The following is a 26,022-nucleotide window of genomic DNA, read 5'->3' as shown; positions in this document are numbered from 1 at the left end:
TCTATTTCTCTCTCCACGGATGTTGCTTGGTCTGCTGAGTTTTTCCAGCATTTTCTGCTGTTTCGGATTTCCAGCATCCGCAGTATTTTGCTATTGAGTTATCCCCAGTGTCTGGTCGTTATCACGTTGTTGTTTGTGGGAGCTTGCTGTGTGCAAATTGGCTGCCGCGTTTCCTACTTTACAACAGTGACCACACTTCAAAAAAAAAAAGTACTTCGTTGGCTGTAAAGCGCATTGGGGAGCGCCCTGGGGTCGTGAAAGGCGCTGCTGTATATAAATGCAAGTTCGTTCTTCCCCCTTTTAAATACTGAGCAGTGGTGCATGAGTTAATGGGAATGACCTCAAAGTTCACGGCAGCAAAATGCTCCAAAGGAAAGTGTCTCTTGTTGTTTCATTGCTTCCTGTGTTTCAAAATTCCATTGTCTTTTCTCGCTTCCCAGGGAGCGGAGACTCGGAAGCGCTCGCCCACCCTCAGCAGCCAGTTTAAGCGGTCACTGGACCTGCTGATGAGAACCCTCGGTGTCTGTCAGCCCTTCTTCGTTCGCTGCATCAAGCCCAACGAGTACAAGAAGCCCATGGTAGGAAAATCGCCAAAACGCCTTCGGTTCGCCGTGTGTTATTATTCAATCTGTGAAATTTTTGGAGGAGGAGATAAGAGTAGAGAATATAAATCGCAAAAAGTTCGGGTAAATCACTGCCCAGCCACTAAATAGGAAAGGAAAGGAAAGGGTGCTTGTTTTAAGCACGGGAGCTTGAGGGAAAGGCCTGGAAATTTTGGAGGTTGTTATCGGTCACAGAGCAGGGGGTTTATAAAAAGAAAACAAACACTGGGAGATTTCCACTGAGCGCAAGATGTAATGAAATCGTAAACTCCAAATGCACTTTTTTTTGCGACAACTAGAAGACAGAAAAAAACCTCCCCCCGTCTCTCTGTTGAAGGTGTTTTTGCAGTGGTTAAAGATAAGTAAGAATTACTTGTATGTAGATCATGTGGAAAGGGCTTGCAGTGCCCCCCCCTCCCCGATTATTAAAGTGGGGGTACAGATAGGACAATGAACAGAGTCCAGGGGAACGTGGGAAGCCCAGTCTTTCTTAATGGCCATAAACTTTCTCCCGAACCCGGGCCAGATCTGCTACCTGGGCGGGGGCAGGAATTCGGGCGGTAGGGGCCAGCAGCTGGCGACCCGTGAGATCGGCCCCCTGCACTCGGGTAAGCGGCGGGGGCTCATTTTAACTGCGCCTCTGCCCGGTTTCCGCCCGGCTGGTGGAAGTTAAAATCGGGACCACTTTCGAAGTGCAGTTAGTTACTCGATCATTTCCCCTGTACCTAGAAACATAGGAGCAGGAGTAGGCCATTCGGCCCCTCGAGCCTGTTCCGCCATTTAATGAGATCATGGCTGATCATCCAAATTCAGTACCCTGTCCCTGCCTTCTCCCCATATCCCTTGATCCCTTTAGCCTTAAGAAATATATCTAACTCCTTCTTGAATATATTTAATGAATTGGCCTCCACTGCCTTCTGTGGTAGAGAATTCCACAGGTTCACCACTCTCTGGGTGAAGAAATTCCTCCTCATCTCTGTCCTAAATGGCTTACCCCTTATCCTTAGACTGTGACCCTTGGTTCTGGACTCCCCCGTCATCGGGAACATCCTCCCTGCATCTAGTCTGTCTAGTCCTGTTAGAATTTTATAAGTTTCAATGAGATCCCCTCTCATTCTTCTGAACTCTAGCGAATATAAGCCCAATCGACCCAGCAATGGCCTCCGCAAGCGAACAACTGAGGTGAGTAACTAGTTAATCTAGTTACTTTGGCGGTTATGGGAAGTGTGTTGACCAGGATAGCCGGGGAAACCCTACTCTTCGGATAGTGCCTTGGAATCTTCAACATCAACCTGAACCAGCAGGTGGGTCTTTGGCCTAGAGTCTCACCTGAAGGGGCAGTGCTTTCAGCGCTGGAGGGCTCCCCAGTACCAAATGGGGAGGAAAACCTGCACTTTCTGGAGAATTTGAAGTAAATGCGAGAAAGGCATAGCTGGTCCTTCGATGTCGGATAAAAGATCTACTCCCATCACCTGAACTTATCTCCTTGCAGACCTGCTGTGTCTGTCCAGCATTTCCTACGTCTCCCCAGATTAGATTCCTAATTGAAGGGCTTTGATAGAGGTAGATGGGGAGAAACTGACTTCTACTGGCAGGAGGGTCGGTAACCAGAGGTCACAGATTTGAGGTAATAGGCAAAAGAAGCAGATGGGGAGATGAGGCTGTAATTTCATTGGCTGTAAAGTGCTTTGGGGCTTTGAGGTCGGGAAAAGGGCTATATGAATGTACAATTTTTCTGCCTTTCTCCTGAAGGTGATCACTCATGTTTGGGTATTTTCATGGCCACTGATCTACTCTCATCACCTGAACTTATCTCCTTACAGACCTGTTGTGTGTTTCCAGCATTTCCTATGTCGCCCCAGATTAGATTTTCAGGGGATTCAATGACCATCCAAGTGGCGATCCATGTCTGTATGGACAGTCAAGTGTTGGTGGGTTATTTGACCATAAAAGCCTTCACAATCTGGCCTGTCCCTCGCCTGAAATCCACCAATGCCACCTTTCCTCCAGGGGTCACGGGACAGCGTTAGCAGGGGGGGAGTTTGGGATTCCTGGGTTGTTTCCCCTCCCATTCCCTATCCTGAGGCTCTGAATGAGACTGTGGCTGCCATCATCTCACGGCACGGAAGGTCGGCCTCTGGAGCCTTCCTGATCCACAGTTCCTGGCTCAGTTCCACGCTGCATCGTGCCTTCACCCGCAGAGCCATCAAGGACAGGGGGATCTGATTTTTTTAAAATTATTTTCGAATAAGCCGATACCTTTTGGCGTCTTGACAGCTGTTTGACCGGGAGCTGTGTGTCCGTCAGCTGAGGTACTCTGGAATGATGGAGACCATTCGGATCCGAAGAGCAGGTTATCCCATTCGCTACACCTTTGTGGAGTTTGTAGACCGATATCGTGTGCTAATGCCTGGAGTCAAACCGGCTTACAAACAGGTAAATACCGAAACGACTTTATTCTTTATCAAAATCTTTTTACTGAAGATTTGGTAACTTCGCACTGTAGAGGGTGCAGAGGAGATTTCTGGGGATGTTGTCAGGACTGGAGAATTTTGGCTATGAGGAAAGATTGGATAGGCCAGGGTTGTTATCTTGAACGGAGAAGGCTGAGGGGAGACTTGATTGAGGTGTATAAAATTGAGGGGCCGAGATAGAGTGGATAGGAAGGACCTATTTCCCTTAGCAGAGAGGTCAATAACCAGGGGGCAGAGATTTAAAGTAATTGGTAGAAGGATTAGAGGGAGTTGGGGAGAACTTCTTTCACCCAGAGGGTGGTGGGGGTCTGGAACTCGCTGCCTGAAAGGGTGGTAGAGGCAGAAACCCTCATCACATTTCAAAAGTACTTGGATATGCACTTGAAGCACCGTAACCTGCAGGGCTACAGACCAGGAGCTGGGAAGTGGGATTAGGCTGGAGAGCTCTTTGTTGGCCGGCACGGACACGATGGGCCGAATGGCCTCATTCTGTGCCGTACATGTCTGATTTGATGGTTTTCCTATATTATTTTTAAAAATTCATTCTTGGGATGTGGGCATTGCTGGCAAGGCCAGCATTTATTGCCCATCCCTAATCGCCCTCGAAGGTGATGGTGCGCTGTCGCCTTGTACCGCTGCAGTCCGTGTGGTGAAGGTGCTCCCACAGTGCTGTTAGGGAGGGAGTTCCAGGATTTTGACCCAGCGACGATGAAGGAATGGCCGATATTTCCAAGTCAGGATGGTGTGTGTGACTTTGAGGGGATCTTGGAGGTGGTGGTGTTCCCATGCGTCTGCTGCCCTTGTCCTTCTAGGTGGCGAAGGTCATGGGTTTGGGAGGTGCTGCCGAAGAAGGTGAAGTCAGTTAGCCGTTTATAACCAAGCTTGGCCATAAACCCTGTAAGGTTTCACGATTCCACTCCACCAGTTCCCACACTTGTCTGTTCTTTGACACGACTCCTATTCATCTTTTGTCAAGTCAGCTTTAATCTTCCGCACGGCCTTTTTCCCAGCTGATCCCTATTCTATCGGCATTTTCCAGCTTGTGCCCTGCCCTTCACAAACCTCTCGCAGTAGCACAGCCTGTTACTGCAGCCTACTTAATTCAGTGTTGGTCACACGAAGGTTTGCTCAGCCCATGTGACCACCCTCGTGATGCCACTGTCGCACAGCTTTTAGTTATTTGTTCCATTTTTTGATCTAAAAGGACAAGCTCAGTTTTTAACCTCTTATCAGCCCTTCCTCACATCGACGTCCACCAACAGCAGATGAGATAAACAACCATTTAATCTGTTTAGTGGTGCCGGGTGAGGAATGAGTGTTGGCCAGGACACGGAGAACTCCCCAGCTCTTCTACAAATAGTCCTACGGGTTCTTTTACATCCACCTTAATATACAGATGGGGCACTGGAACTTTAGGAACTGGAGTAGGCCATTCAACCCCTCGGGCCTGTTCCGCCATTCAACCCCTCGGGCCTGTTCCGCCATTCAACCCCTCGGGCCTGTTCCGCCATTCAACCCCTCGGGCCTGTTCCGCCATTCAGCCCCTCGGGCCTGTTCCACCCTTCAATTAGCTCATGGCTGATCTGTACCTCAACTCCATCTCCCCGCCTTTGCTCCATATCCCTTGATTCCATCGCGTGACAAAAGTTTATCGATCTCAGAACATATCCAAAAGTTGGCGCCTCTGATGCAGCACTCCCGCAGTACGGCACTGAAGCATCAGCCTAGATTATGTGGTCAAGTCTCTGGAGTGGGACCGCACAACTCGAGAGGCAAGCGTGCAACCTACTGAGCCCAGCTGTCACAGCAGTGGCTACAACCTTCTAACACCCAGTTTGCAGTAACGCCCTACATTGCCCGACTAATTGGATGGAACCCCATGATGCGAGATAGAAACATAGAAACATAGAAGATAGGAGCAGGAGCAGGCCATTCAGCCCCTCGAGCCTGCTCCGCCATTCAATGAGATCATGGCTGATCATCCAAATTCAGTACCCTGTCCCTGCTTTCTCACCATATCCCTTTAGCCTTAAGAAATATATCCAACTCCTTCTTGAATATATTTAATGAATTGGCCTCAACTGCCTTCTGTGGTAGAGAATTCCACAGGTTCACCACTCTCTGGGTGAAGAAATTCCTCCTCATCTCAGTCCTAAATGGCTTACCCCTTATCCTTAGACTGTGACCCCTGGTTCGGGACTCTCCTGCCATCGGGAACATCCTTCCTGCACCTAGTCTGTCTAGTCCTGTTGAGCGATTTGGGTTTTATTAATTATTAAGATTTCTCTTTGTTTTTAAATGTTCTCCATTCCTAGGGAGATCTGCGTGGTACCTGCCAGCGAATAGCAGAAGCCGTTCTGGGACGGGATGGCGACTGGCAAATTGGAAAGACTAAGATTTTCCTAAAGGTGTGTGAGCATTTCCGACGGTGACGGCCGGGAGATGGTGGGGGCGCAAGGAGGGTGGGAGCGTGGGGCAGGGCAAGGGGGTAATCAGGGTGCCGGCAAGGGGGGTGGTTCTAGGCGTGCGGGCGATGGGAGTGCTGGCTGACCAAGTTAGAACTCCTGATTTCCCATGCAGCCCATATTGATGGATGAAAGTGTCTTCGCCAGCTGTAAGAGCCCTTAATCGCACGAGTCTCCTCGTGCTTGTTCAGCTAGGGCCAACCTTCCTGTTTGGACTTTGGCTGGCAGGATTATCTGGAGTCAAATGAGATGCATCTCTGCCCTCCGTGATGGGCGGGTTTCATTGGCGAGCCAACCAGGCTGCTTAATCATCAACAGTGCCCAGGAGCAAAAAAAGAAAAGATGGAGTTGCATTTCTATAGCGCCTTTCACGACCTCAGGGCGTTCCAAAGTGCTTTGCAGCCAATTAAGTACTTTTTTGAAGTGTAGTCACTGTTGTAATGTAGGAAAACACGGCAGTCAACTTGCACACAGCAAGCTCCTACAAACAGAAATGTGAAAATGACCAGATAATCAGTTTGCGATGTTGGTTGAGAGATAAATATTGGCCAGGACACCGGGAAGAATTCTGGAGTTCTATCCTGAGGTGTAGCACCTTGACGCCACTTGCCTTTCCTCTCCCAGGTCCACTTTTCTCAATCTAGTTCCTAGAGGGCACGGGTCTGCAATCGGCGGTAAATTGGCGGCGTCGCACAGATGGGGAACATAAGAACATAAGAACATAAGAAATAGGAGCAGGAGTAGGCCAATCGGCCCCTCGAGCCTGCTCCACCATTCAATAAGATCATGGCTGATCTGATCCTAACCTCAAATCTTCTATCACTCTGCATCCACCCGAACCCATGTGATCTCCCGGGAGAGGCGAAAAACCAGATAAAGACCCAATGGCCAATTTGGGAGAAAAAAATCTGGGAAATTCCTCTCCGACCCATCTAGGCGATCGAAATTCTTCCAGGAGATCACTCTGTCCCTATATTTTCTACAGTACTTACCTTCTGTAAAGGCGATCTCCACCCCAGCCAGGAACAGGAATAAAACCATCTCCTGAAATCTAACAGAATTAGAACACAGTAGGAGCAGAACAAGGCTACACGGCCCCTGGGCCCACTCCACTACCCACAGGGCCATGACCATTCCGAACCTAGACTCATGTCCAATTTCCTGCCCGCTCCCCGTAACCCTTAATTCCCTTTACTTCTAGGAAACTATCTATTTCTGTTTTAAATTTATTTAATGATGTAGCTTCCACAGCTTTCTGGGGCAGCAAATTCCACAAACCTACCACCCTCTGAGTGAAGAAGTTTCTCCTCATCTCAGTTTTGAATGAGCAGCCCCTTATTTTAAGATTATGCCCCCTAGTTCTAGTTTCACCCATCATTGGGAACATCCTCACCGCATTCACCCGATCAAGCCCCTTCACAATCTTATATGTTTCAATAAGATCGCCTCTCATTCTTCTGAACTCCAATGAGTAGAGTCCCAATCTACTCAACCTCTCCTCATATGACCACCCCCTCATCCCCGGGATTAACCGAGTGAACCTTCTTTGTACTGATTCGAGAGCAAGTATGTCTTTTCTTAAGTATGGACACCAAAACTGTATGCAGTATTCCAGGTGCGGCCTCACCAATACCTTGTACAACTGCAGCAATACCTCCCTGTTTTTATATTCCAACCCCCTAGCAATAAAAGCCAACATTCCATTGGCCTTCTTAATCACTTGCTGCACCTGCATACTAACTTTTTGAGTTTCATGCACCAGGACCCCCAGATCCCTTTGTACTACAGTACTTTCCAGTTTCTTGCCATTAAGATAATAACTTGCTCCATGATTTTTCCTGCCAAAGTGCATAACCTCACACTTTCCAGTATTGTATTCCATCTGCCAAATCTCTGCCCACTTACTTAGCCTGTCTATGTCCCTTTGCAGGTTTTTTATGTCCTCCTCACTCACTACTTTCCGTCCCATCTTTGTATCATCTGCAAACTTTGATATGTTACACTCGGTCCCCTCCTCCAAATCATTAATATAGATTGTAAAGAGTTGGGGACCCAGCACTGACCCCTGCGGAACACCACTAGTTACTGGTTGCCAATCTGAGAACGAACCATTTATCCCAACTCTCTGCTTTCTGTTAGAGAGCCAATCCTCCACCCACGCCAGAATATTACCCCCAATCCCGTGATTTTTTATCTTGAGCAATAATCTTTTGTGTGGCACCTTGTCAAATGCCTTTTGGAAGTCTAAATACACTACGTCCACTGGTTCCCCTTTATCCACCCTGTATGTTACTTCCTCAAAAAACTCAAGCAAATTTGTTAAACATGACTTCCCCTTCATGAAACCATGCTGAGTTTGCCCTATTAAATTATGTTTATCCAAATGTCCCGTTACTGTCTCCTTAATAATGGACTCTAACATTTTACCAACCACAGATGTTAGGCTAACAGGTCTATAGTTTCCAGCCTTCTGCCTACTACCCTTTTTAAATAAGGGTGTTACATTAGCAGTTTTCCAATCTGCCGGGACCTTTGCTGAGTCCAGTGAGTTTTGGAAAATTATTACCAATGCATCCACAATCCCTACCGCTACTTCCCTCAAGACCCTAGGATGCAAGCCATCAGGTCCAGGGGATTTATCTGCCTTGAGTCCCATTATTTTACCAAGTACCACTTCCTTAGTGATTTTAATTGTATTTAGTTCCTCCCCCCCTAGAGCCCCCTGTTTGTCCAGTGTTGGGATATTCTTAGTGTCCTCTACTGTAAAGACTGATACAAAATAATTGTTCAGTGTTTTTGCCATCTCCATGTTTCCCACCATTAATTTCCCGGTCTCATCCTCTAAGGGACCAACATTTACTTTAGCCACCCTTTTTCTTTTTATATAACTATAGAAACTTTTACTGTCTGTTTTTATATTTTTTGCTGATTTACTTTCATAATCTATCTTCCCTTTCTTAATCAATCTTTTTGTTATTTTTTGCTGTCTTTTAAAGACTTCCCAATCTTCCATCCTCCCACTAGATTTGGCTACCTTATATGCCCTTGTTTTTAGTCGGATACTATCCTTAATTACTTTACTTAGCCACGGATGGCTATCTTTTCTTTTACACCCTTTTTTCCTCAGTGGAATATATTTTTTTTGGAAGTTGTAAAATAACTCCTTAAATGTACACCACTGGTCATGTACCGTCTTACCCTTTAATCTATTTTCCCAGCCCACTCTAATTAATTCCGCTCTCATACCTTCATAGTCTCCTTTATTCAAGCTCAGCACGCTTGTTTGAGATCCAACCTTCTCACCCTCTAATTGAATATGGAATTCAACCATGTTATGGTCACTCATTCCAAGGGGATCCTTTACTAGGACATTTTTAATTAATCCCGTCTCATTACACAGGACCAGATCTAAGGTTGCTTGCCCCCTGGTCGGTTCAGTTACATACTGCTCAAGAAACCCATCCCTAATACACTCAATGAACTCTTCCTCAAGGCTGCTCTGCCCAATTTGATTTGTCCAGTTAATATGATAATTAAAATCCCCCATAATTATAGCTGTTCCCTTATTACAAGCCTCAACTATTTCCTGATTAATACTCCGTCCAACAGAGTTGCAACTGTTCGGAGGCCTATAGACTACACCCACTAGTGTTTTTTTCCCCTTATTATTCCTTACCTCCACCCAAACTGTTTCACTATCCTGCTCCTTTGACCCAATATCATTTCTCTGTATTATAGTGATTCCTTCCTTTATTAACATAGCCACCCCACCTCCTCTCCCTTCCTGCCTGTCCTTCCTGATTGTTAAATAACCTGGTATGTTTAATTCCCAGTCATGGTCACCCTGCAGCCATGTTTCTGTAATGGCCACAAGATCATACCCATATGTCATTATTTGTGCCGTTAACTCATTCATTTTGTTACGAATGCTACGTGCATTCAGATAAAGAACTTTCAAATATGTTTTGTAACACTTAGTTCCTGTTTTTTCCCTTTTTATTACTTTACTTTTTACTCCATACCTTCTGTCCCTTCCTGACACATTCTGTTTTTTAATTCCCCCACTGCTACCTAAGTCTATGACCTTCTCTGTTGTCATTTCTATGATTTGCTCTCTAGAAACCTCCCCCCCACTAATTAGTTTAAAGCCCTCTCTACAGCCCTAGTTATATGATTCGCCAGGACTCTAGTCCCAGCACTGGCCAAGTGGAGTCCGTCCCAACAGAACAGCTCCCTCCTGTCCCAGTACTGGTGCCAGTGTCCCAAGAAGCAAAACCCATTTCTCCCACACCAGTCTTTGAGCCACGCATTTAACTCTTTAATTTTATTTATCCTAGCCAAATTCGCTCGTGGCTCAGGTAATAACCCAGAGATTATTACCCTTGAGGTTCTGTTTTTTAATTTGACCCCTAGCTGCTCATACTCCTTTAACAGAACCGTCTTCCTTGTCCTATCTACGTCGTTTGTACCAACATGGACCACGACAACTGGATCCTCCCCCTCCCACTGCAAGTTTCTTTCCAGCCCAGAAGAGATGTCCTTAACCCTGGCACCAGGCAGGCAACACAGCCTTCGGGACTCCCGCTCTTGACTGCAGAGAACCCTATCTATCCCCCTAATGATACTATCCCCTACCACTACAACATTTCTTTTTACTCCCTCCACTTGAATGGCCCCCTGTACCACGGTGCTGTGGCCAGGTTGCTCATCCTCCCTGCAGTCCCCGCTCCCGCCCTCACAGGGAGTAAGAACCTCGATCCTGCTGGACAAGAACAAGGGCTGCGTCTCCTTCAACACTACATCCTGGATCCCTGTACCTTCCTCACTCGTAGTCACACCGTCCTGTCCCTGACCACGGACTACATCTGCAGTAATTAACTTCATAGGTGTGACCATCTCCTGAAACATAGAGTCCAGGAACTTCTCCCCCTCCCTGATGTGTCGCAGTGTCCGAAGCTCGGTCTCAAGCTCCATAACATGGAACTTGAGTTCCTCTAGCAGCAAACACTTGTCGCAGATGTAATCACCGTTAGCCTCAATGGGGTTCACCGGCTCCCACATCTCGCAACAGTAACACATCACCTGCTCCATTCTATATAATTAATTAAATTTCTTATTATTAGTTATGAAGACCCTGGGAGTGTTTCCTTGGCGCAGTAGAATGTGCCCTTCTGAGACTGGGGCTACGGTGTAGTATTGGGGGCAGACTCAAGGTCCTTTGCTCTACATCTAGTCTGTGCTAACCTGAGCTGGCAACACTAACATTGGATGTCAAAAGTGGATAAGTGTTGCATTGTCCTGCAGTTAGATCCCTTACCTTGAGCACAAAAGAAAAAAAAAAAGCATAATATATTTGCTGTAAAGTACTGTGTGGTTTTAATGTTCTCCCCCCTTCACCCATGAAGCATATTTTGGGTTATTTTGACTAAGGAACCCAGTCCTGCTTTACTCTTGTTCTGCCTGCCAGACTTTTGGAGTGGTGTCTCGAAGTTGGTTCGGTCTTTTGCTGGACCGCAGGTTGCTTGGGAAGCTCGGTCAGTGTACAGGTGTGTGGGAGCATCTCCAGCATCGAAGCTTTGACCACGCTCGATCAGCTCCGATGGACGGGTCACATTGTCCGCATGCCCGATACGAGACTCCCAAAACAAGTGCTCTACTCTGCGCTCCGGCATGGCAAGAGAGCCCCAGGTGGGCAGAGGAAACGCTTCCAGGACACCCTCAAAGCCTCCTTGAAAAGGTGTAACATCCCCACCGACACCTGGGAATCCCTGGCCCAAGACCGCACAAAGTGGAGGAGAAGCATCAGGGAAGGCGCCAAACACCTCGAGCCTCTTCGCTGGGAGCAAGCGGAAGCCAAGCGCAAGGAGCGCACGTCAACCCAAGCACCCCACCCACCCGCCCCTTCAACCACCATCTGCCCCACCTGTGACCGAGACTGTAGGTCCCGCATTGGACTCATCAGTCACCTGAGAACTCATTTTTAATGTGGAAGCAAGTCATCCTCGGTTCTGAGGGACTGCCTAAGAAGGAAGGTGTGGGAGCATGCTGCTGTGTTCTGTTCCGTCCCATTCACCTCTGAAATGGAGCGGTGGGAGCACCCCTACTTGTTGGCTTTAAAAGTAAATTCTCAGCCCCTTGCACTCTGATGAATGCTGGAAAAGGTTGATGCAGTTCCACACGGAGATCGTGCACTGGATTAAACTGCGAGACCAAATGGGTACAGAGTCGGTGACCATATTTTATTTTATTACATTTTAATCCCGAGGCATTGGTCCAATGCCCACACGTTAGTTCACTTCCTAGTAATGTCAAACCCCCCCATCCCCTTCCCCTACAAGATGATCTTTTGCTCTAATTGAAGATTGAGGGAAATTCCCAAAGTTGTCCCAGGTAAAATTGCTCTCTGTAGCAAAGGGGTGAAATACCAGAGGGGGCAAGTTTTTAAAATTGGGGAGTAAGAAACCTCTTTTGCACAAAACGTAATCAACTCTCTATATTGAAGGAAATTAAATGGATTTTAAGAGCCAACTTGATGCATTGCTGGAGAGGGAGGGAAAGGATTGAGGGATGTGATGAGAAGGTGGGTAGGGTGGGGTCGAGATTGACAAACCTTATTGGGCTTTGAAGCAATACCTGCTGTCAGCTTCATTCCAACAATTGTCCAGGGATAAAGAGGGTTCTGTGGCAATTCTTAGTTAGGAACTCACTAATGAGTGATCCCACGGACAAGGAATTATTTACTTGTTTTCTGTCGAGATCTCTGCGCTCCTCCAATTCTGACCTCTTGCACATCCCCCGATTTTCATCGCTCCACCATTGGCGGCCGTGCCTTCAGCTGCCTGGGCCTTAAGCTCTGGAATTCCCTCCCTAAACATCTCTGCCTCTCCACCTCTCTTTTAAGACGCTCCTTAAAACCTACCTCTTTGAGCAAGCTTTTGGTCACCAGCCCTAATATCTCTCTCTATACAGTTTGGTGTCAAATATTGTTTGACAGTTGTGTCTTGGGAGGTTTTATTGCGTTAAAGGTGCTATATAAATGCTAGTTCTTGTTGTGACAGTGCTGAGATTGGTTTGCTGGCTGTTGGAGAATAACACTGTTCCTCCATCCACCCACGGTGGGTTTATCAGAGATTCTCAGCTGTTGCTGTGTCAGGAAGCTGCTTTGTTTTTTGTTGTTGCTGAGGACAGCAGGAGAGCTCGGCTTCCTGTCCGGAAACTCCGAAACGTCTGATGGGACAGTGATGATCGTGGAAGGTCATCGTCATGGAAACTTGTGGGAAACGTGTGGGTGTGTGCTGAGAGATTTTGTTTTTAATGCATTTTTTTTTAGGATTAAAATCGGGTAGAGTGGGACAGGATTGAAGTAAAGTAGAATGAGTCGAGGGAAAAGTAATGGTCATCAAATGTTTCTGACTGCATTTGGCTATTAATAGAAAACCGCAATGATAGTTCCTGATTTGCTGTGTAGGGCTAAAGGTTTACTTTTACATCTAATATGCATTTGAATCCATATTACCCTCCCCATCCCACCTTCAGTGAATGCTCTGTCTCAACTAGACTATAATATGCAAAAATCTTAAACTGAGATAAGGCAATGTAGAGAGTGTGTGTCAGTCAGTCAATCAATCAACGGGGAGAGGAGAAGGCAAGGTAGACTTGCCTTAATCTTTCTTGAAGATGGCCAAGGCACTATTCTGACCTTGGGCTTCAGTACAGCATAAAAGGTTGGGCCTTTCTCAGTCGAGCCACTAGATGGAGAACCTTATGGAGGTGTGAAGGCTCGTCTCTGAGAGGATCTGTTGTACCCTAGCAACTCGCCTGTCAGCCAAAAATGGGGACACACCGACAGCAACATGTGGAGAACTCCTTGGTCCAAACCAAGAACGACCGCCAGCTCTCAATCTAACCGCAGAGAGCCAACCCGGTGCTCTCCTCTAAGAAAATAGGAATCATAGAAAGTTACAGCACGGAAGGAGGCCATTTCGGCCCATCGTGTCCGTGCCGGCCAACAGAGAGATATCCAGCCTAATCCCACTTCCCAGCTCTTGGTCCGTAGCCCTGCAGGTTAGAGCATCCCAAGTGCACATCCAAGTACTTTTTAAATGTGATGAGGGTTCCTGCCTCTACCACCCTTTCAGGCAGTGAGTTCCAGACCCCCACAACCTCTCTGGGTGAAGAAACTTCCCTCAAATCCCCTCTAAACCTTCCACCAATTACTTTAAATCTGTGCCCCCTGGTTTTTGACCCCTCTGCTAAGGGAAATAGGTCCTTTCTATCCACTTTATCTAGGCCCCTCATAATTTTATACTGTGGCGGTACCACCGAGTTAATCTTGCTAACTGTATATAATTCCCTTTAACGATGTTCTTACACCAGCCTAAACCCGCACCATTGTGTTGGGCATTACTGGGTTTTGTATATAGAGTTTTGCATGTACGGGGCGTGGCTTCTTTAAGAGCGCGGGCAAACGCGATGACGTCACGACGCAAATCACGTGGCTACCCAAGCGCGGGCAAACGCGATGACGTCACGACGCAAATCACGTGGCTACCCAAGCGCGGGCAAACGCGATGATGTCACGACGCAAATCACGTGGCTACCCAAGCGCGGGAAAATGCGGGCAAACGCGATGACGTCACGGCGCAATCCACAGGGCTGCTCGGGCAGTCCTCGTGGCATCTCCGTTGAGTAAAGACCTGTTTCATGGCTCTCCTGTGTCGATCTCAGCAAGTTGTTTGAATTCGTTAATTCCTACATTAAAGACCTGTTTACTTGTTCTCCTGAGGCAATCTCCGTTATTCGTCGATCTGTTATTTGTTAGGTATACGTCAATACCTACAATACACCTCAATAAGGTCTTCCCTCAGCCTCCTCTGTTCCAAGGAAAACAAACCCAGCCTATCCAGTCTTTCCTCATAGCTATGATTCTCTATTCCCGGCAACATCCTTGTAAATCTCCACTGTACCCTCTCTAGTGCAATCACCTCTTTCCTGTAATGTGGTGACCAGAACTGCACGCAGTACTCTAGCTGAGGCCTAACTAATGTTTTATGGAAGGAAGAGGAGGAGGCCATTCAGCCCCTCGAGCCTGTTCCACCATTCAGTTAAATCATGGCTGATCTGTATCTTAACTCCATTTGCCCGCCTTGGTTCTATAAACCCTTAATATCCCTCATCTATCAGTCTCGGTGAAATTTTGAATTGACCTAGCCTCAACAGCTTTTTTGGGGGAAGAGAATTACAGATTTGCAGAACTCCCATGATTCTAGACCAGCCTGTTGCCTAGACAACAGTAGGAAATGTTAGATATTAGCAAAGATCTAGGCTGCCGGAAGGGGAAATACAGTTCTCCACACAAGTAGGGTGTAATCTTGAGGTCATCCAAAACTCGGCTGCCTGTGTCCTAACTCGCACCAAGTCCCGTTTGCCCATCACCCCTGTGCTCGCTGACCTACATTGGCTCCCGGTTAAGCAGCGCCTCGATTGCAAAATTCTCATCCTTGTTTTCAAATCCCTCCATGGCCTTCCCCCTCTCTATCTCTGTAACCTACTCCAGCCCCACAACCCCCCCCGAGATATCTGCGCTCCTCCAATTCTGCCCTCTTGAGCATCCCTGATTATAATCGCTGAACCTTTGGTGGCCGTGCCTTCTGTTGCCTGGGCCCTAAACTCTGGAGTTGCCTGCCTAAACCTCTCTGCCTCGCTACCTCTCTTTCCTCCTTTAAGACGCTCCTTAAAACCCACCTCTTTGACCAAGCTTTTGGTCACCTGCCCTAATTTAGCCTTATGTGGATCAGTGTCATTTCTTTGTCTTAAAATACTCCTGTGCAACGCCTTGGGATGTTTTACTACATTAAAGGTGCTATATAAATACGTTGTTGTTCCGGTATCTAATTGAGTAGTATTGTTCCTCCATCCCTGAATAGGGTTTATTTGGTGAGCAGTGGATATTTTTTTTGATTACATACTTTTTTTTTCAGGATCACCATGACATGTTGCTGGAGATAGAAAGAGACAAGGCAATCACAGACCGGGTCATCCTCATTCAGAAAGTGGTTCGAGGATTCAAAGACAGGTAGGGCTCATCAGACACTAGAGCGGCCCTGCTTTATTCAGAAGTCCCCAGATTTACGGAAGGCTATTTGGTTAAACGTCTTGAATGTTGCCATCTAACTGCAAAGCGAATCACTGACATTTCACCACAGAAGGAAGCTGTTTGGCTCCTTTTAAACTGGAGCGATCTAGTCTAATCATGTTACCCTGCTACTCTCAACATAAGAATTAGGAGCAGGAGTCGGTCTTGCGGCCCCTCGAGCCTGCTCCGCCATTCAATAAGATCATGGCTGATCATCGACCTCAACTCCACTTTCCCGCCCGATCTCCATAACCCTTGATTCCCCTAGAGTCCAAAAATCTGTCGATCTCAGTCTTGAATATACTCAAAGACTCAGCATTCACAGCTATCTGGGGTCGAGAATTCAAAGATTCACCACCCTCTGAGTGAAGAAATTCCTCCTCATCTCGGTCTTAAATGGCCGACCCCTTATTCTGAGACTGTGACCCCTGGTTCTAGACTCTCCAGCCAGTGGAAACAACCACAGGGGAAAGGTCAGCTAGCAACGTTGAGAGTTTCTAATTGGTTATGAATGAGAAATGAGTGAATAAAACAATTCCTGATTGGTCTATGTTTGGGCGAATTGGGAAAGGAGTGTACGATCATATGAGGACATCGGCCTCTCTTTCAATCTAAATCCCTCCATCTCAGTGTTGTGAACTTTTGGCTTCAACCTTAATACATTAGAACCTTTATTACTTATATTTTTATTACTTATATTTATATATCATTTATAATTGGAAGAAGAGGAGTGCAATTTTGTTTGGATAACATTTGCTACATCAGGAACATGGGAATTTCTAACTGTAAGAAGACCAACATCCATCTAGTTCGCCTTCCACCATCCTGGTAATCGATGATAGAACGAAAATGGGAGTTGCTGACTAATCACAGCAATCAATCTCTATCAATGAGTCTACAACAGACCCAGACATGAGGCAAGGAAAATCCCCAGTGGAGAGCTTTGGGGAACCATAGGTCCAAAGTCACCCGTTTCTACCGCCCCCCCCCCCCCCCAAAAGCACGCTACACTCCCCACATGTCACGTCTCTCATACTGTATCCCAAAATATCCTTTTCTAAAAGGAATCTCATCTGATTTGCATTTGAATGAATCAATCCTAACTTCCTCCACCGTCTCCCGAGGGAGCCTGTTCCATGGATTGACCACTCGCTCTGTTTCCTAAGATTAGTTTTGAATTTACCCCCCTTCAATTGCAGGCCGTATCCTCTGGTTCTCCTGTCCTGGACGAGGTGAGACAGATTGTCACAGTCAACATTATCTAATCCCTTTACAATCCTAAAAACAGCAATCGTATCACCTCTCGACCTTCTCTTTTCCAGTGAGAACATGTCCAATTTTCATAATCACTGCTCACAATCCAATCCTTCCATTCCCCTCTATCATTCTGGTTGCTCTCTTCTCTATCCTTTCAATAACTGTAATATCCTTTTTGTACTGTGGCGGCCAGAACTGTACACAGTGTTCCAAGTGCGGGCACACCAATGGTTTATAAAGTGGCAGGACTACCTCACTATTTCGGCTGAATATTGACTGATATATCCCAACATCTGATTTGCTGTGCGCCCTCCACCGAGCATTTGGAGTTAGTTAACCGAGATTTCGAATAATTTAAATAAGAAAAGGCTACTTGACCCGCAATCCTGCTCCTTCCTTCTGTCGTGCACCTCATCGTGAACTCCATTCTGTCCACTTCAACACAAGGGGGTGTTCAATTTTCCTGATCTGCATAGAATTAGATAGAACGTACAGCACAGAAACAGGCCATTCGGCCCAACTGGTCCGTGCCGGTATTTATGCTCCACACGAGCCTCTTCCCACCCTACTTCATCTCACCCTATCAGGATATCCTTCCATTCTTTCCCCCCCTCATGTGTTTATCTAGCTTCCCCTTAAATGCATCTATACTATTTGCCTCAACCACTCTGTGGTAGCGAGTTCCACATTCCAACCACTCTAAGTAAAAGAAGTTTCTCCTTAATTCCTTATTGGATTTATTAGTGACTATCTTCTATTTATGACCTAGTTTTGGTTTCCCCCACACATGGAAACATTTTCTGTGTCTACCCTATTAAAACCCTTTCACAATTTTAAAGACCTCTATTAGGTCACTCCTCAGCCGCCTCTTTTTCTTAAAGAAAGACTGTTCAGTTTTTTCCTGATCATTATAACCTCAGTTCTGGTATCGTCCTTTGTAAATCTATTTTTTGCACCTTCTCCAGTGCCTCTCTCCTTTGTTTAAGTGAAGTTCCACAATATATTACCTTCTCACTCGCCTCCAAGAACTGCACTTGAGTTCCAGCCAGAGTGTTAACCCACTGAGCTCCGATTTTAAAGGGGGCGCTCACTCTGCAGCTAGTGCAGTTGACGGCTATCAATGTTTGGTACAGGAAACTCTTTCGTATCCGGCACCGACGGGACCGGGATGTTGCCGGTTGATTAAAAATTCCGGATAACGGAGAGGGTTATCTACCGAGGCTATTTTTAACTAACAAAAATTTATAAAAATCAAGAAATGTGCAGTATAATTGGGTACTCACCTACAGAATGTTGCATTAAATGGACTCGGACTCGGCAACATTTCCGGATATTGAGGTGTTCGGATTGGAAGAGACTTCCGACCGCACCAAGAAGCCGAGTAGTGGCAGTTTGGAGAACGACCCCCCCCCCACTGACCAACTCGGCCACCGCGGGGGACTCGGACTCGGCAACATTGCCGGTTATTGAGGTGTTTTTTTCAGAGTGAGAATTTTGCCGGTTATTAGAGAATTCCGGATATTTAGGTGCTGTTTAAATGAGAGTTTCCTGTAATATGATATGGAGCTGCAGTGTGTTTTTTTTAAGAAAACGTCTAAGATTTTGGATTTTAAAAATTTCAAAATCTTCCACAGGTCAAATTTTGTTAAAATAAGAAAATCAGTGATGTTGATTCAGAAGTATTGGCGAGGGTATCAGTGCCGGAAGAACTTCAGTGCGGTGAGTTAACCATTTCTAATTAGTTCTTAGTCTTTTATGTAGATTGCAACCTTCCTCGTGGCTAGGGTTGGCAGCTCTGTTTGGACACACTCCTGGAGGGAGGATCATGTTACATTTTCCCGCAGTTTGTAAATGTTGTTGCGATTACCTTGTAAAGGTTGGGTCCCCATCATTGTTTGCCTTTACTTACACATGACAGTATTTAAATAAAAAATACAAGAATAGTTAAAGGATTTACGACAAAGTGGCCCGCTTCATTGGCACCCCATCCACCACCTTAAACATTCACTCCCTCCACCACCAGCGCACCGTGGCTGCAGTGTGTACCATCTACAAGATGCACTGCAGCAACTCGCCAAGGCTTCTTCGGCAGCACCTCCCAAACCCGCGACCTCTACCACCTAGAAGGACAAGGGCAGCAGGCGCATGGGAACACCACCACCTCCAGGTCACACACCATCCTGACTTGGAAATATATCGGCCGTTCCTTCATCGTCGCTGGGTCAAAATCCCTGGCACTCCCTCCCTAACAGCACTGTGGGAGCACCTTCACCACACGGACTGCAGCGGTTCAAGAAGGAGGCTCACCACCACCTTCTCGAGGGTGATTAGGGATGGGCAGTAAATGCTGGCCTTGCCAGCGACGCCCACATCCTGTGAATGAGTTAAAATTTTAAAACAACATTCCACCTTGCGTAAAAGTAGACTGTCATGTATTCTGGGGTTTTTTCCGGCACCATCTCATCTACTGCAAAGTAAGGCGCACCCATATTTGTAGACTTGTTCCTTCGGGAAACTTAGAAGGTGCATCAGCCCAAGACGAGGCCCTGTCAAATATGGTGAAACCTTATAGGATACATGTCTATGTTGGCTGTTAAGGTCCTCCGTGATATTGGTTTGGATGACCTCTGTCCTAGTGAGTGTGACTCCACAGCCTAAGAACTGGCTGATAATTTAGCTTGTAATGGAATCAAGGGATATGGGGATAGTGCGGGAAGGTGGAGTTGAGGTAGAAGATCAGCCGCGATCTTATTGAATGGCGGAGCAGGCTCGAGGGGCCAAATGGCCGACGACTCCTAATTCTTATGTTCTTGTGCTCAGAGTACGAGTGGTTAGTGCGGGAAACAGAAATTACACCGTGTTGTTTTAAAAACATTTTTTTCAATGTTTCTCTTTTTTCTGAAACCTTGTTTAGATGAGAGTCGGATTCTCCAGACTGCAGGCTCTGTATCGATCCCGTAAGCTCTGCACACAGTATCACTTCGCCCGCAAGAGAATCATCATGTTCCAGGCCCGTTGCCGGGGGTACCTGGTGCGAAGAGCGTTCCGTCATCGCTTCTGGGCCGTCATCACCATCCAGGCCTGTGTTCGAGGCATGATCGCACGCAGACTCTACAAGCGGCTGAAAGGGGATGTAAGTGCCTTTTACACAGCAAGGGGGCCTCGCGTTGGGAGCTGAGCCTGCCTTTATGTGGAAAGTAATTGCCAAGAGCTTGCTGCATAAATAGAATTTGCTATTTTGAATGCAAGCTTTTGTGATCTGGAACGCACTGCCTTCAAGGGCGGTGGATGCGGATTCAATGGTAACTTTCCAAAGGGAATTGGAATATATTTGAAAAGGACACGTATGTACGGCTATGGGGGGAAAGAGCAGGGGGGAGTGGGGACTAATTGGCGAGCTCTTTCAAAGAGCTGGTACCAGCACGATGGGCCGAATGGCCTCCTCTTGTGCTGTATGATTCTACATATCATGTCTCAGGGTGTCCCAAAAAGCTTCAGGAGGTACAGTGAAGTCCCTCTTGAGTTGAATCATTAGATATTTACGGCACAGAAGGAGGCCATTCTGCTCATCGCGTCTGTGCCGGCCGACAAAGAAATCGGGAACAACAGCACCTACAAGTGGGGTCGCCAACCCTCCAGGAATATCCTGGAGTCTCTGGGAATTGAAGACTAAATCTCCAGGATGATGCTACGAGCAACCAGGGAGAAAAGTCAAAAGGGGATTGGATATATAATTTGAAAAGGAAAACATTTGCAGGGCTATGGGGAAAGAGCAGGGGGGAATAGGACTAATTGGAGAGCTCTTTCAAAGAGCCGGCACAGGCACGATGGGCTGAATGGTCGTCTCCTATGCTGTATGATTTAGGGTGCGAGTGTTCCTCCACTGTTGTTTTTCACAAAACCTGTGCCACTTTGCATCTCTGCATTAAACTGCATCTGCCACCTGTTTGCCTGTTTCATTCTGTCTTCCTGTAGTCTCCCGTGTTATTTATTAGTTTGATAAGTCCCCCTGATGTGTAGCGGTGAGGTTTAGTCCTCTACAGTACACAGGAGCATCTACAATGCTCTGACTCTCTGGAGCCCGGTGACGCGGGTCAGTCTAGTGAATTGTTGATCTCCTTTCCCTTGCAAGCCAGGCCTCTTGTCACTTGTTCAATGCATCTTTGGAGGACAGCTGAGCGATTTGGTGCATTCTCATTGCAAAAAGTCAAACTCCGTAGTGACCTGAAGTCATGGAATGGTGCTATATAAATGCAATCCTTTTTAAAAATTCATTCATGGGATGTGAGCGTCGCTGGCAAAGCCAGCATTTATTGCCCATCCCTAATTGCCCTTGAGAAGATGGTGGTGAGCTGCCTTCCTGAACCGCTGCAGTCCGTGTGGTGAAGGTGCTCCCACAGTGCTGTTAGGGAGGGAGTTCTAGGATTTTGACCCAGCGACGATGAAGGATCGGCGATATACTTCCAAGTCAGGTGATCTATAACTATCCTATTCGATTGGCCCGCCTACAGTTTTTGATCCCTTTTCTTTGCCGTGACGATGTTGATTCACTATTGAACGTTTGAACGTGAAGCTCCACATTTAAAGAAATCACATATTTGAAACCGTAAAATGCTGATTTTGAACGGTCGAAATTCATCCTTCTACGTTTTCCCCCGACAGTACCGGCGACGGCTGGAAGCGGAGAAGCTGCGTCTTGCCGAGGAGGTGCGTCTACGCAAGGAGATGAATGGCAAGAAAGCCAAGGAGGAGGCGGAGAAGAAACACCAGGTGGGTGGCTCGAGTGACTTTGCTCCAGTTTTCCACGACTGGAAATGTAACTCAATGGCATCCTGGGATGTGGATCGTTTTACATAATCCATCTAGGTTTGTGTTGGTGAAAGTATTACACAGGAGTGTTCTATCTGCGCCTGGTTTGATTCCCGGTCTACACCGAGTTAGTCGAGGGCACCACCAATTTTGTTCCAGGTTAAGGAGGGGAGAAGTGGTCCAGAGCTCCTGGTCTCCCCCTGGTCCCCCCCCCCCCCCCCCGCAGTGACCCCCCCCTTCCAGCACACGTGACCAACTGGTCAGGACAGGTTCAGTCTCTAATATTGCCCATCTCCACCCCTGCTTCAGCCCATCAACAACAACTTGTATTTATATAGCGCCTTTAATGTAGTAAAACGTCCCAAGGCGCTGCACAGGAGTATTTTAAGACAAAATTTGACTCTGAGCCACATAAGGACAAATTAGGGCAGGTAACCAAAAGCTTGGTCAAAGAGGTAGGTTGTAAGGAGCGCCTTAAAGGAGGAAAGAGAAGTGGAGAGATTTAGGGAGGGAATTCCAGAGCTTAGGGCCCAGGCAACAGAAGGCACGGCCACCAAAGGTTGAGTGATTATAATCAGGGATGCTCATGAGGGCAGAATTAGAGGAGCGCAGATATCTCTGGGTTTGTGGGGCTGGAGGAGATTACAGAGATAGATAAGGGCGAGGCCATGGAGGGATTTGAAAACAAGGATGCGAATTTTGAAATTGAGGCGTTGCTTAACTGGGAGCCAATGTAGATCAGCGAGCACAGGGGTGATGGACAAACGGGACTTAGTGTGAGTTAGGACACGGGCAGCCGAGTTTTGGATGACCTCAAGTTTACGTAGGGTAGAATGTGGGAGGCCAGCCAGGAGTGTGTTGGAATAGTCAAGTCTAGAGGTAACAAAGGCATGGATGAGGGTTTCAGCAGCGGATGAGCTGAGGCGGGGCGGAGACGGGCGATGTTAGAGGTGGAAATAGGCCGCCTTAGTTATGCTGCGGATATGTGATCAGAAGCTCATTTCAGAGTCAAATATGACACCAAGGTTGCGAACAGTGTAGTTCAGCCTCAGACAGATGTTAGGGAGAGGGATGGAGTCAGTGGCTAGGGAACAGAGTTTGTGGCAGGGACCGATAACTGGCTTTAGCCTTCCCAATATTTAATGCTGCTGAAACCCTCTTCCATGTTTTTGTTACCTCCAGATTCAACTAATCCAACGCTCTCCAGGCCGGCCTCCCACTTTGCACCCTCCGTAAACTTGAGCTCATCCAAAACTATGCTACCCGTATCGTAACTCTCACCAAGTGCCGTTCACCCTGCATTCACTGACCTATGTTGACTCCCGGTCCAGCAACACCACGGTTTTAAAATTCTCATCCTCGTGCTCAGATCCCTCCATGGCCTTGCTCCTCCCTACCTCTGTAACCTTCTCCAGTTCTACAATCGTCCAACATCTCGGTGACCTTGTACATCCCCCACTTCTTTCGCCCCACCATTGGCGGCCGTGCCTTCAGCTGTCTAGTCCCTAAGCTCTGAAATTTTCTCCCTGAACCCCTTCACCTTTCCACCTCTCTCCCCTCCTTTTAAGACTCCCTAAAACCTACCTCTTTGACAAAGCAGTTGTTCACCTGTCCTAATGTCTCCTCCTTCAGCTCGGTGTCGATTTTATTTTGTCTGATGAAGCGCCTTGGGATCTTTTACTACTTTCAAGGCGCTGTATAAGTACAAGTTGTTCTATAGCTGTAATTCCTATTGTAGTCCATGGTCCTGCCGACGCTAATTGACATCGTGCACATGAACGTGTATCTGGGTAAGATGCTAGAAGGCTACCAGCACCCAAGGAACCTACCTTAACGTGACTCCTGGAGGACCAGGGAGGAGATTGAGAGGGGCTGAAAATGGCAGGTAGCAGTATTTTTGTTGAAAGAATCCAAGTCCAACAGATTGCATTGGCTTGGCTGGTTGAACCAATGGTGCATTGAGTATTGTGTGCAGTTTTGGTCACCTTATCTGAGGAAGGATGTTCTTGCCATGGAGGGAGCGCAGCGAAGATTCACCAGACTGATACCTGGGATGGCAGGAATGACATATGAGGAGAGATTGGGTCGATTAGGCTTATATTCGCTAGAGTTTAGAAGAATGAGAGGGGATTTCATTAAAACTTATAAAATTCTAACAGGACTAGACAGACTAGATGCGGGAAGGATGTTCCCGATGGCGGGGGAGTCCAGAACCAGGGGTCACAGTCTAAGGATAAGGGGTAAGCCATTTAGGACTGAGATGAGGAATTTCTTCACCCAGAGAGTGGTGAACCTGTGGAATTCTCTACCACAGAAGGCAGTTGTGTATGTAACCTGTTCCACCTTAAGAGAGCTTAAGCCTGTTCCACCTTAAGAGATGTACTACTTTCTCAGGCTGCTGTAGACGTAATACCGGGGGTGAACACACCGGTATATAAGCACTGTGCAGTAATCTTGTATTCAGTGTAGTCCCTACCTCCAACCAGTAAAGACCTGTTTTATTGTTACTGATTAAGTCTGAGTATTAATTACTTGAACAACTCACAGACTTAAAGGCAGTGGAGGCCAATTCATTAAATATATTCAAGAAGGAGTTAGATATATTTCTTAAGGCTAAAGGGATCAAGGGATATGGGGAGAAAGCAGGGACAGGGTACTGAATTTGGATGATCAGCCATAATCTCATTAAATGGCGGATCAGGCTCAAGGGGCCGAATGGCCTACTCCTCCTATCTTCTATGGTTTTACTGACATTGGTTGTGGGGCTGAAAGCATTTTGTTCCCTCCTTCTCCCTGCAGGAACGTCTCGCTCAACTGGCTCGTGAAGATGCCGAGAGGGAGATGAAAGAGCGGCAGGAAGCCCGTCGAAAGAAAGAAATGGTGGAGCAGATGGAGAAGGCACGACATGAGCCCGTGAATGACTCCGAGATGGTGGATAAGATGTTCGGGTTTCTGGGTACGCCCACTGTGCTGCCGGGACAGGAGGGACAAGCACCATCTGGGTTTGAGGTACTCACGCTAAGACATTTTTTTATTATTTGGTTTCGGTAATGACTACTGAGCCATTGTCAGGAAATTGATGGAACTAGAACATAGGAATTGCTGAATGAAAAATGACCAAGTTCCATCTACCTTCTACCATCCTGGTAGTCACACAATAATGGAGTTGTTGAGTAATCACAGCAATCAATCTCCATCAAACAGTCTACAACAGACCCAGACATGAGGCGAGGAATACTCGTGTTGTGGAGAGCTTTGGGAAACATAGGTCCACAGTCACCTGTTCCTCCCAGGCAATGCTGCACTTACCATATTGCTCGTATATAGTATCCCAAAATTATTATTTTCTGAAAGAAATCTATCTAATTTGCATTTGAATTCATCAATTCTATTTGTTTCCATCGTCTCCCCAGGGAGCCTGTTCCATAGATTGACCACTCATTCACTGAAATATTGTTTCCTCAGAGTTTTGAATTTACCCTCCCTTCAAGCACAGGCCATGCCCTCCAGTTCTACTGTTTTGGGCAAGGTGAAACAGCTAGTCATGGTCTACGTTATCCAGTCCCTTTAGGATCGTATCATCACTCGGCCTTCTTTCTTCCAGTGAGAACGTGCCTGATGTAGATAATCGCTCCTCATAATCCAATCCCTCCATCCCCTCAATCGTTCTGGTTGCTCTCTTCTGCAGTGGTGTTCAATAAGCATCGATGCAATCGATACGTTGCATCTGCGACTGGAACTCTGCTGATTTATTGCAATTTCCGCGTTCACTTCCCAGTTTTTTGAATGGATTGTTTGTTCGCGCTGTTGTCGGTGAGGTTTGCCGTTGATGACCCGAGCTCTGAGTCTGTTTTACGTTGGTGCCAGGACCTTGAGCATGCCCCAAAAGAGATGGAGGAAGCGGACCTGGATGCGAGCCTGCCACTCCCGGAAGAGGAAGAGGAAGATCTCTCCGAGTACAAATTTGCCAAGTTTGCTGCGACCTACTTTCAGGGCACCACAACACACACCTACGTTCGGAGGCCCCTCAAACTGCCCTTGCTTTACCACGATGATGAAGGAGACCAACTGGTGAGCAAAATTTCTTGGAAGAGGTGAACTTATTTGGCGTCTGAGGCACTTGACTTGGGAGTTCCTGATGTTTGAGTGGAAAACACACTCGTTTCCCCCAACAAGCCATCTTTTAGGATGACAGAAAGTTGGCCTCAAACATCAACTAAATAGGTTAGGGAGAACATTGGATGACGACCCCAAATTGTGTAAAGACAGAACTAGGTTAG

General features: G+C 46.9%; 1 protein-coding gene across 4 annotated transcripts in view; it reads left to right on the top strand.

The window, feature by feature from the left end:
* myo7aa (myosin VIIAa) overlaps positions 1-26,022 on the top strand; it is a 226,564-nt gene that overhangs the window by 131,857 nt on the left and 68,685 nt on the right. For all 4 annotated transcript variants that reach the window (XM_085999675.1, XM_085999676.1, XM_085999674.1 and 1 more), the window contains 9 exons: positions 441-578; positions 2,880-3,038; positions 5,392-5,484; positions 15,522-15,616; positions 18,568-18,652; positions 19,848-20,066; positions 21,596-21,703; positions 24,542-24,751; positions 25,610-25,813. In XM_085999675.1, coding sequence (XP_085855801.1) covers positions 441-578; positions 2,880-3,038; positions 5,392-5,484; positions 15,522-15,616; positions 18,568-18,652; positions 19,848-20,066; positions 21,596-21,703; positions 24,542-24,751; positions 25,610-25,813 — 1,311 coding nt within the window. The remainder of the gene's footprint in view (positions 1-440; positions 579-2,879; positions 3,039-5,391; positions 5,485-15,521; positions 15,617-18,567; positions 18,653-19,847; positions 20,067-21,595; positions 21,704-24,541; positions 24,752-25,609; positions 25,814-26,022) is intronic.

The sequence above is a fragment of the Somniosus microcephalus genome, chromosome 10, assembly GCF_052327205.1.
Source record: "Somniosus microcephalus isolate GS21.2 chromosome 10, FLI_Smic_1.0, whole genome shotgun sequence".
Lineage (NCBI taxonomy): Eukaryota > Metazoa > Chordata > Chondrichthyes > Squaliformes > Somniosidae > Somniosus > Somniosus microcephalus.
This window is presented reverse-complemented; position numbering and strand designations above follow the sequence as displayed.